The following is a 12,842-nucleotide window of genomic DNA, read 5'->3' on the forward strand; positions in this document are numbered from 1 at the left end:
TATACAGTCGTCAAGGTAGCCATAGTACATAGATATTACGAAAGGATAAAGGTATTGACCATGAAGTGTGACCTTAACGTAAGCCACGAGGTCATGCCATTTCTATCCAAAATTAATAGACTCCTATATAGATCACCTACATTGGGGATTTGAACATTTTTCGATGAATTAACAATGTCACTAATACTGATAATTTTAGATTTTTAACTAATAGTGTACATCTGTTCCCGTAGAAAGTTTAGCCAAATCTTGACCAGCCATGTGGATCCATCAGATCACTGACTTAACACTTGGCCTTGAAACAATATGTCTGATTAGCCCACCATATGACTATTATGAGACAACATCGATTATAGAACTAGTGAAAATTGCTGAACATTAAAGAACCTTGTGACATGTGAAGAATGAGTTAGATAAGATGAATGGTGGCAATACAGTTATATGTGATTGAATTCAGTTAAAACTATGAACCACTAGAATCCAAATCAGTGACTCAAAGTTTTCTTTTTCACTGGTGAGGTCGTAAGCGTATACTGGCTGGTAAATTATCTAAAACTAGGAGGAAATATTTTTACCATGCTTCTTAAATTATAAAAAATTCCACAATGTAAAATAACATTATGCATTTGATCTGTAATGATTTTGTAACTATAAAGTAATCCACATCCATTATTTCACTCTATTTCTAACCCAAAAACCTTCATGCTATGAAATGGGTCTGTGTATTATACTTCACATACATTCTCCAACTCCAATCGGTTTTTATGAGAAAATACCATCTTTATACAATCTTTACTAGTGAGTTATTATTTCACTCTATTTCTTTCTCTCAACTTAATTGAACTGAGCTGGTCCATTATTTACCATTATATATTTTGATAAATTCATCCTGGTATTAATCACTAGCTAAAACATAATTTGATTGGTTAAAATTTACTAACTCATACAGTTGTTAAGTGATAATCTTGAGTTACAGGGTCCCATGTAAGTAAATGAGTTTCCACTGTTGAGGAGTTTTAATCTACTTGGTTGGGGTCCACGTGACTATCGTAACCAATGGTTGGAGACTGTTGGTGACATGGCTCAGAATCGATCACAATGGCGTCGGCGTATACACTCTCTGTTTTCCCTTAAACTAAGAGATTAGAATCGTTTCATATCTTTCTTTCTACGAATTAATTCTTTCTTCCTGTACTATATCCTTATCGCAATCTTTCTTTTATATATTACCACCTCTGAATTAACTTCTTTTATGAATCCAGTGTCCATCTTGATGTGTTAATGAGGTATGGCAATTGGACCGATGCACATATGTGCCTGGTCATACGTTGTAGCTGACTGAATCTAAATTTAAACAAATGTCCAATAAATCCTGGGGGTTTTTGTTGATAATTTATTGGCCGATATCGCTTACTATATTATTGTAAATTTTCACATAACTGACTAAGTACAATATATCCTGATAAAACTTTATATTTAAATAGAATATTCTAACAATATTCTTATGATCAAAAGTAATCTGATCTAGTAATTTAAACAAACTTAAACAACAACAATAATAATAAGGTGAAATCAATACTCTAATTATAGTCACATTAGTAAAACGAAAATGCTCAATAACAACAATCCCCTACAGTGCTGTATTCAAAGCTGAAAACTATACAAATTCTAACTATATTAAACCAAAAAACCCTTTTAGTATATTTCCGAAATATTTAAATCTACCTAGCTTGTTTAGATTCTAGCTGTATTTGTGCTACTATCTGACAAATAAAATCAAACCTTTTTAAGACAATCTATTACTCAACTATGAAAAAAGTATAATCCATTTTGAGTTTGTAGTTGATGATGAAAGAATGAATTGGAAAAGTAATTTAACTAATATTTTCCAAAATAATTACATAATCATCACGTTGAAGTTAATAAGTGCACAAAAATCATAAAACCATCATCAACAGTGATTAAATATCTTCACGTACTGACTTATTTATTTACGCCTGTTACCCCTTGTGCAGGAGCAAAGGCCGCCCATAAGCATTCCCTATCATTCTCTGTCCTGGGCAATTCTTTCTAGTTGTTTTCAGTTGCAATTCATTTATTTGATGCCTGTTTCCAATTATCGACACAATTTGTTCTTTTCTTTCCCTCTCTTTTTTTTCCATTCAGGATTCCAAATTAGAGCTTACCTCGTGATGCAGTTTGGTGATTTTCGCAGTGTATATCCCATCCACCTTCAGCGTCTTTTCCTAATTTCCTTTTCAGCTGGAAGTTGATTAGTTCAATGCCATAGTAGGCTATTGCTGATAGTAGCCGGTTGATGAACATTGAGTACCTTGAGTAGACAATTGTTTATAAATACTTGTACACTTTTGATAATGGTTGTAGTAGTTCTCGAAGTTTCAGCTCCGTACAATAAAACCGCATTGATGCTTTGATGATTCTGGATCAGTGAGATTCCCATTCTATAAGTGTCTTCTGCACTTCTTTGGATAGCATCAGTGAAACTCGTTGTGTGTTCGAAGCACTTCTTAATGACTAGAGTACAACAACACCTCCAACTTGGTTCCAATTGGTTTTTTTTATAACGAGAACCGCCAAGTTGTATCTCCTTATTTCCTCAGCTATTTGACTGGTCTTTTCAGTCTCGTACATTGTCCGGACATAACATGTACCTATAATAATTGTTGCTCGAGTTGTTAGATGAGGCATTGGTCAGGTGATTTCTGAAGAATCTTAGCTTTGATCGTGAGGCGTTATAATTCTTATAAATAAGGATCCTTCAACTCTCAAGGGCGGAGTTTGAATGGTCTTAATTGTTTATTTCTGGTTGGTGTTTTTTAGCAAGGATTTTTCTACATGATGTGGTTTCTGACCCCATGCCCAACATTCATTTTATGTCCTTACTTGGGACCGTCAGTAACCCTAGAAGGACTACCAGTAGAATTAAGTACCTTCAACTAGGCAATTATTAATTGAGAAAACATAACTAAAATAAAGATTGAAAATCCTTTCAGAAATATGATATTTTCATCGATACCACTATAGTCAACTTATCAATGTTCAATATTTCATATCTTTGAAAAACCTCAGGTATTTCTTTCAAATAAAATGATGATAAAATTAAACGTGATTTTTTTCTTCTGACATCGATTATCAACAATAAATGATCTGAAATGATACTTAGATTCAAATTACTATTCCATTGTTAGAACTAGAGATCTTATTCATAATAATACCTATATTAATAAAATTAATCCAAAGTGTAATACTTGATTAATTATTTATCAAGGCACATGAACAATACACATAGCACTAAAAATTTCTCTCTCTAGCATAAACTCACTTATTTATAGATTGGAATATTATAGAAAGCTCAGTTTGTATGGAACATGCAACTTTAAAATTGCTTGAAGAATATAGTCTCAAATTGAAATCATTTTTAAAAGTCTTTTAAATAGGGAGATCATCTATTATTCTTTTCAATGTTAAATAAAAGTGAGAAATCTAACCTTTTTAAAGATTTGCCAGTGAATAAGTGTTGTTGAAGTTGGAAATAGTTTCCTGACTTACTAGTAATTATAATTTTGTTTTATAATTACTGAGTATCTATATTACTATGTATAGGTATTCCTTTTGTTATAAGCTTTCGCCTGACCAATAAATTACGGTCATACGACTTAATATTCCTATTTTGTTCCCCGTCTATTATTTACAGTTTCCCTCGATCACTGCCATTTTGTCTATCGATAATTTATATTTTTATTTTGTAGCGTGGTGCGATCCAGGATGTCTGTTAATAAACCAGATCTATTCGAAGCTTATTAAAGTAGAGGCTGAATGCTAATTCTGGACTCAGAGCTGGGTACAGAGAGGAGATAGAGGGTAGTGAACCAAAAGAAGTCTGGCTACTAACTCAAGGTCAAGACTTCTAGTCGGACGTGAAACTGGCCAAGTCATAGATACTGAGCTATAGGGAAAATAACAAACCGGATTGGAATTAGGATTTTGATTGATGACTGAACGCATGATATTGGTCAGCGGTTTTCAAGACAGCATGTTACCTGTAAGAGCATAGATTTCACTCGGGTTTTCATTCCAGTCATCTGAAACTATCCACTTATGTCTTGTATGAGCATACCACCGTAGCAAATTTCGAATTACCGAGTGGAAAAAGGAGAATAAAGTATAATTAATTACTTGAAATGAAATTCTCAGAGAAAAATTATGCTTTTATATGTAGCGCTCATTCACCGAATGGGCCTAAAATACCATAGAATGCTGGATACACAAACGTATTGAACACTGGAAAACGGATGCGCTACACATCCTCGGACATATATCCTATCATCAATGGAATCACGCTGATCGAATGAATGTAAAATTTAGAGACAATAATAATAATAGTTTCACAACAAATCGCGATTTTTTTTTAACTTGGTGGAGTTTTTGTGACAACTAAATGTTGATGTTGAAATCAATATTTCTTGGGTTCGAATCCCGATAAGAATTATAGAAATGACGGAGAGGATTGATCCAAGTAAATCTAGTTGGTATTTCAATAAGAGAGATTCATATTCTTCATTTCATAATTAATCATTTACCCAGGTATGTTAGTCGAAAATTAAAATTGAGGACAGTCTAAAGCTACTACCTTACCTGGTAGTAGTATCATTCAAATATAGAAAAAAAGTACTAGACATTGAATATAGGAAATTTATGTGAGATAAACGAATAAAGGTTAAAACCTTTAACTAAATACTAGTCATGTAATCAATAACGACTAACTTCAAGATAGAAGATCTGTAACCTATCAACTCAATCAAGTTGGGTTTTAAACAGTTGAGATCATGAGTCAATTGAAGCTAGACCACCATGGAGAACCTGGAAGGACTGGACGGCCGTTTCGTCCTTTTGTGGGACTCCTCAGCAGTGAGCATCCACGACCCCACCTCGCAGGATTCGAATCCAGGACCTATCAGTCTCGCGAAAGGCGCCTAACCAACTAGACCACTGAACCGGCATACAACGGTGTTAATGTCTAACTTCAACTAATCCACGAAATTGAGAGACCTGGAGGAGTCCCGCAATAGGACGAAACGGCCGTCCAGTGCTTCCAGGTTTTCTATGGTGGTCTAGCTTCAATTGACTCATGGTCTCAACTGGTTAAATTACTACAATCTCCATAAAACCCCTTCTGATACAAGTCGGATTTATTTTGATGGACAGTGATTTTCACTAATGATGATGACAATGAATTGAAATCGCACCATTTGAGGTTAGTAATGCAGAATAATGAATATCGATTGAGTGATTGAATAATAAGTTATTGCGTAACTAGGAGGTTAACATGTTGATCTTGTTCCTGTATGAACATTACTGAAGTGTTTTAATCGTTCGTTATCTGATTTCAATTAGTAATTCATATTTACTTTATGATTAGTTAGTTTTTGTACAGAATACTAATTTTACTTCCCCAATATATCTAATCAATTGGTCAATGATTTTGTTGTCTAAGGATTTTGCAGTTAGAATTTCGATAGTGATTTGCCCACCTTGAACATTTCCAGTAATTTTATTAGTCAGTCATTTTTCATTTACATATTAAAGTACTAGATAAATCTGAGAATATTTTTTTCCGTTTATTGAGTATGCTAATTTCATAGATATATTTAACCTAAAGAGAATTATAGTATAAATCAAGTAGGTCAAACTAAGCTTTAATCAATAAGTTAGGGCATGACCCTGCCAGTTTACTGTAGTTAAATATTTAGGGTGATTAATGAACATTATAGTAGTTGTGACATTTCACTACTGAATAGAATAATCTAGTTATTTGACATGTAATCAATTATTATGTACGTGTTTTAGAAAAGTGTTATTGATCTCTGGTTTAGCATCACCTTCAGACAGAAACAAAAGTTATATATAAGAATGGTAAACTATAAGTCACGTTTGAGCATTCACAAATACATTTATCGGCATCGATGACTTAAATAACTTAATGATTCATTCACGTAGTAGACAACATGTTGACGTTTGAACCAATCAGTACTGAATAGGAGTTTTAATACGATCACCATCTGTGAGATGATTGATTAATTATAAGAATAATGATAAGGTCACTTGATTAACTACTATTACCCAGAAATTTCTATTATTCTATCCCTATACTAATAACAATCACTCATGCACCAGTGATTAACTTTGTGAAGAAGAGTGACTATTGAAATTCATCAATGTCAGTTGCGAGACAATTATTCACTTCAGGCTATGGAAGATGGTAGCACAATATCGTGAATTAATTGAAGTTATATATGTATATATCCTGTTCAATGGTCTATAGATTGAAAGCTCGAGCGGGGTACACAGATCCTAGGTTTGATCCCTGATGAAGAAGTTGTCTGTGAGCACTACTGGAGGGTTTAATAATAGGACCTAAACAGTAGCCTCATACCAAACATAGGTGAAATTTACTGGTCATTTTTTTACCACTAGAGTTCAATATTAGGCCGAAACAGCTGTCTTGTGACTTCTGGTCTTCAATAACTGTTTAGCTAAGATCAGTCCGTGATGTGAACTATGAAAATGCGCTAGATATTAGTAGGCATATAATCTTAAATAAATTTTGAGAGCGATTTAAAGATCCATAGAATGGACTAAAAACGTCTGAAGAACCATTGCAAATTAGAAAGTACTAAATGGATGCTTCATTCTAGTTTATCGTTTTTAACCAGTTTACGCCCAAGTTTTTACATAAACTTCTAACCTTGTAGTAAATAGCAAGATCACTGATCTGGGAATCTCTAGTTTATATTTTCTATTATTCATTATTCACAAAATATCTTTTATTTGCTTAAACGATTATTACGTATAGAATTTTTGAAAACATGTAGGTAATATGGTAATATATAAAGTTTCAAATATTAAATTGTTTTATTATTACGACATCATTTACATACTAAACAATACTATCCAAGTAAATTATCAAAGAAAGAATGAAACCATTTGATTAAACTATTACATAATATTACATTGTAGTATTTTCGTCCTAAGACCCTATCGTTATATGGTACTAGTAGTTGATATATTGGATTCATATGAAATTACTGAACAGAACATAGGCAACAAAGTATGCAAAAGAACGTGAATTCATATTTTATTTTAAGGAATTAGAAATTAAGATTTGAAATATTTTTAATTGTTGTACAATTGCGATTCAAGTTTGAAAATAAGAAGAAATAGGATGTAATGGAATATTACAACAAACATTGTAGTCGGTTAGGGTTGATAAGTATTTTTGTCAAGATAATCTAGTCAAAAACAAAATTAGAGAAGAGGAGATCTGAAACATGAATTTACGGTTAGTTTGCTGTATAGTAATTATTCTATGAAACTCACTTCCAAACTTACAAACTTTGCTCACACTGTTTATTTATTCAAACACATAAACATTGGTACAAGGATGCATCAAGTAGATATGCGCCACATAAATCATTCGATTTGTATGAGGGCTGTGATACTGCCCGGGTGCCCAGACCGAAGTAGGTGGTTTTCTTAGGGGGCCACACCCCGAGCCTTTGACCTAAAGGTCTGACCCACAAGGCAGTGGAGCATCGTGAGGAGATGCAGTCCCATGGTAGCCGGTGACCAACGATTGGTTCATACGCCATTTGTTCCCGCGGGATACTGGAGCCCATACACTGTAGTGTATGCCAAATATATCACGGATTTGAATGATCTAAATAAATGGGTCATTTTTATTTGTTGTTGAAAATGAACTTAAATGAAACTGAGCACAAGACTACCTGTCAACTTACTGTTATGTGTAAAAAATGACCAGCTTCATTCAAGAGACTAATTCAAAATGCGAAGTTAAGTCAATTGTCACTTCATAGATTAATGACATCTAGGTTTAAACACTTTTAATTATTTATAGCCCTATCGCATGCTAGTTAGTATACCATTGGTCTATCATTTGCAATCTGAAATATCGTACCAAGCAGATTACTCAAGATGCGTATAAGACTGTTTCACAAGGAATAGATAATCTAGGGCATGTTAATAACCTTGATGTATTGAGTATTTCTTCACAGTGACCAAGATGTTTTAACACCTTCACTCACAGTACCAGCCTAACAATCATCCACTTCTGACTTGTTGAACCTCACTGTCGTGAAACTTACTGTTAAACATGGTAACTCTGAAAAGTTTCTTAACATGTTTAAAGCTATCTTCTTCAAACGCGATTTATATAAATGCCCACTTCTCTTTGTAGTCATAAAAAATATCTTAGCTAAAGATCAACTTCCTTTACTAATAGTAAATATTTTGCACCACTCAAGTTAAAAGTATTCCTGAATATTTTAGGGGCCTGACTCCGCAGTAGGACTAGTGGTCATCTTTGGAAAGACTTTGTACTACATACATGTGTGTAAAACTGTATCGATCTTCGTGCACGGAAGTCAGAGCAGTCTAAACTGGTTCAGACCAATTTTCATACTATCACGAATTTAGTTTATTTATCACAATGTGGCGTACAACGTTCGATGCAAACAGTTATTTCTTACACATGTAAGACCTATTTTTTCGTGTTGAGAACATTCCATGACCATTGGAATTTCTGATGGTTTGTTGGCGTTTAGGGGCAACATTGTTAAATTACGTTTAAGGTTAAATAAATGAAGTTTAAGATAAGCGTAGATCACAAGTTGATAAATATCGCTATTTGTAGATATCGCTTTAAGTGTATTTGGTATTTTTTGCGAGTGACTTTTAGTTCTTACGTTACTTTATGAAACGAAGCATGCTTTACTCTCTTTTTGGTCATCATTACTATCCTGATGTGGTGACATAGATAGTACATTTCAGTGTCATGAGAGACTAAGACGAACTAATCTTTTAAACATCATAACAGAATTACACTAGGGAATCTGTAGAAACACTCAAATAAAAAACCAGTTGATTTTCATATCAATTAATCTTGCAACAAGTTTGCTGTCAAAAGCATAATAGCCCATTAAATGGGGTAATCTTTTCAATACATCACCATTTAGACTTTTCATCAAATTCACCTGAAGTGTGAAACTATTTATTTGGCAACGGGTTGAAGGAATCTAGTATTCCGTGCTAGAAGTGAATGCCTAGTTCTGAACGGACTGCACAATACTAGGTTCCCATTTTGGGTTCAGCAATATCTTCATAACCTGGATACCTACTAGCATTGTACGTCAATAACATCCATTGGTTTCAATAGTCATGAAAATAAATTACGATCCGACTTATCATTCAATGGGGTTTGAAGAGTGCTAGAGATTCAGTACCACACTATTCACAAGACCCATACAATGACACACTTGATTTGGGCCTTGAAAGTTGGATTCGTTATCGTAATGTTTTGTAAGCTTGCCACAGGCTGAATCACACTCAACGGGAGGGCCGAGAGAAAATATAGATAAACTATAGGTTGTGAATCAATAGCAGACATTTCTCACCCTTGGACGTTCAGGTCGCAAAACTTTAGTCATTTTTGTAATTATTTGACTATAATATTGATATTATTTTATATTTTCATGTATAGTTTGTCAAACTAAATACATTTTTATAATGAACTTTTGAAAAATACAATAAGTAAAGCTGAAATTACTTAAAATATATGAAACTATGATAACAACATTCAAAATGGAACGACACAATCGCTCAAACAAATGTAACGCATACAGCCTTGAAATAATTTGGTGGATCGCAATCATTAAAACGAATATAGATCTAAAGGGTTCCCGCTAAAAACAAATCTATTCGTCTAGATTAAAATTATATATGTGTGTTTTTAGTAGTTTAATATTATGGCATTTAAAAATTTGTATAATATTATCAATAAAACAAACATTTATGATTAGAACTACTTCACGTGATATCAATCCGCATAATACAGCATGCAATTCAAATGGAGTGTAAAAACTACTTTGTGAAGTGCTTATAGTTCTGAATTGTTGTATTGGGTTATACAAACTGTTTATGTGTTAGAGCTTGCCTTTTTGGCGGCTTACAAAGATAATTGCGCGCACTAAAACCGGGTGATTTAATAAATTTCAGCGCGCATTTTAACATTTACCTCAACGTTGTTTTGGAGTTATGTTTCATTTATTTGCTTCATAGTTCTGTTTAAATGTTTCATGGTGACTCATACAATACTGGAACCACATTAAGAAAATACTATGGAATATAGTAATACAAACATGAGCGGTGGCCAACAGATATATGTCTCACAATCTCAAGAGCCACCGAGGGTATCTGGATGTAATCCTCAACACCTTACAAATACTTTCCCAGGAGCTGATTGCAATTCACCTAACAGGAATTACGGACCTTATTCACAGGCTTATCAAACTCATGAGTACAGTGGACCACATACTTCCCATATTGCTGGACCACAAGGGGTTTATCAACAAGCATACCCTAGTGAAGTTCATGGTCAAAGCTTAACACTCAACCAGTTGTTACAACAAAATAGTTCTTCAGGTACATATCAAGTCCGCGCTATGAACAACACACAGCCAGTTTATCGGAGCTATGATCCTTATTCTTATACATATAAGCCCGGTGCACCGTCGTGCGTGTCACAAGATCGATCTCAGGTAGGTTATCTCAATGTTTTAGAATCTACATTCATCCAGTGCGTTCACTACTTCACAAAACATAGTATCTGAAGGGATTTGTAACGTCCGTTTAACTTTTGCTTGATTGTTTACAAAACCCACCTAAGAGATTTTGGCTAGTTTTCATATATAACTACTTTGTAACCATTGCTTTGTCCATTTCAGAGCGTAAACCTATCTGTTAAATGTAGGATAATGGGTTTTCTAGCGAAACAGGTTTCCCTATATATAGGTAATTTATATACATAATTAGAAGTATGAAGTTCTCTAGTCCTCAATAACAGCCCGTATTTTAAGTGTTATAATGGTGTTACGATAATACTATAGGGAAGTTAGTTTGTCTAAAGAATGTGAAAGTATTTGTCTTTTCACTCGTTTATCGAATGTACAATGCAAATGTGCAGGTTTGTTCATAGAAGCAAAGATAAAGCAATCATCGAGGTTATGAACTCGTCCAGACTTAAGTTGCCACGTCATATGATGTCCTCATTGATTAACTGACTATTTCAGCGTGTTATAGTAATCGGATTATTGCTGTCTGAATGATTGTAATAATATACACTTCTTGAGTGTAATCAGTAGTTGTTTTGCTGTTTCGGAACGTGTAATCTTCCGGACAACATGTTCCTTTTTTGTTAAGAAAACAGTGGTTGGTTATAGGAGTTAACTCGATTTAAAGAACTCTAGTGTCAATACTGCATTGAAAACAGTTGACAGCAAACCTAAAACTCAACACTTAATGCAGCGACTTCGTGTTAAAATTTATCCATCATGTTTAGAACTATGTTCAGTTTTAGTCAATATGCTGCACAAGAATAAAGCAAGCAACATATTTCGTACCAAGTACCTTGTTTTATCAGTGTTAGTTTTTCCTCATCATTAATATCACATTAATATGACTCCTTTAGCATTCATCGTGTTAATTTCATCTCAAGATGTATGATAATTTGGGCTGCCATATGTATGTTAGACTAAGTTGATTCTGACTGACTAGTTAACTTCAGTTCATTATTATTTAGCTCATCAATAGTACGTATTTCTACTGTCAGTTTAATAAAGTTAGGACTTATGAGAGACACAGAAGCGAAGATTGAGGAAATCGAGCTGACTATTCAATAAGTTCTCACTTTCAAGCATGAAATTGATCGGCTGATGTTACCACAAAGCAAGAGTGGATTCGAGACAATCTAGTATTCAGAACTAGGGACAAAACGTCTGGTTTCCAATTACATTACTGTACTGCTATACAGCTCATAATTGGTCTGTGGCACAGATTTATTCTCATCTCTCCATAGATCTTGAGTTTCAAGATTGTTTCATACTTTATATTTCACGAGTTCATTCTCCGTGAAATATATTCTCTATGTTCAATCTTTTAAGTGTTCCTGCAACTAAGAATACTACTGCTTCTGCTATTTCATCTCGACGACTGCATCCCTTTGTACTGATGTGATGTGTTAACTTGGATCGGTTTATGTTTGTCTCAGGCTTTTACGCTGCTCATGAATGAGTTACTGGGCTCAGCAGGTCAAGGTCATTGAAGGCTTCAGCCTTGTTTAGTCTATAACTAGTTATCACTTTAGCGTTGTCTTTTGTCACTGGTCATCTGGTTTTATAGGAACATATATCGTACTGAAGTTTACTGTCCACACTATTTGTACATCTATGCCGGTTAGAAAACTTATGTTTGACTAAGTCGTTGGCAGTCTTAATTCTGTTTGTTAGCCGCACCATAGGAGGTCTTTCTTGCGATCCTAGTGTAGTTCTACAGATAAATTTATTATCTGGCATCCAAGACTCTCTCAAACACTTATCCAGAAATTTTGTACGGTCGGTTTTATAGTTTACTGTCTTTGTCGCACTAGTCTGCTTGTTTCTGAATTTCTCGTCTGGGATCCTAGTATTAGTTCTATTAGCTTTTATCTTGTGTACTCACTTTAGGTTGTACCATAAGAAACCATCTTTTCATTTCATCTGCTTTTGCTCCGTAGTTAAGTTTTGATATCAACTTCTGTATTTCAAGGTTACCTTGAGTATATAGGATAAATGAGGAGGTTTCCTATCTCCAGATTTACAAAGCTGAAACCTTCTTTTTGGTTACCACTAATTTTCGGAATCATTATTTATCATGGGCCGTCTTGCATCTTCTGTTTGGTGGTCCTCCGGTTTCCAAGATGATATGTTTCG

At 34.1% G+C, this 12,842-nt stretch overlaps 1 protein-coding gene across 1 annotated transcript in view; it reads left to right on the forward strand.

Moving 5' to 3' along the window:
* Positions 1-9,756: 9,756 nt before the first annotated feature.
* Positions 9,757-12,842, forward strand: part of ARID1B (AT-rich interactive domain-containing protein 1B) — a 45,344-nt gene continuing 42,258 nt past the window's right edge. The window contains exon 1 of the mRNA XM_051216878.1: positions 9,757-10,634. Within this exon, the coding sequence (XP_051065508.1) occupies positions 10,215-10,634 (420 nt within the window). The 5' untranslated portion in view covers positions 9,757-10,214. The remainder of the gene's footprint in view (positions 10,635-12,842) is intronic.

The sequence above is a fragment of the Schistosoma haematobium genome, chromosome 6, assembly GCF_000699445.3.
Source record: "Schistosoma haematobium chromosome 6, whole genome shotgun sequence".
NCBI lineage: Eukaryota > Metazoa > Platyhelminthes > Trematoda > Strigeidida > Schistosomatidae > Schistosoma > Schistosoma haematobium.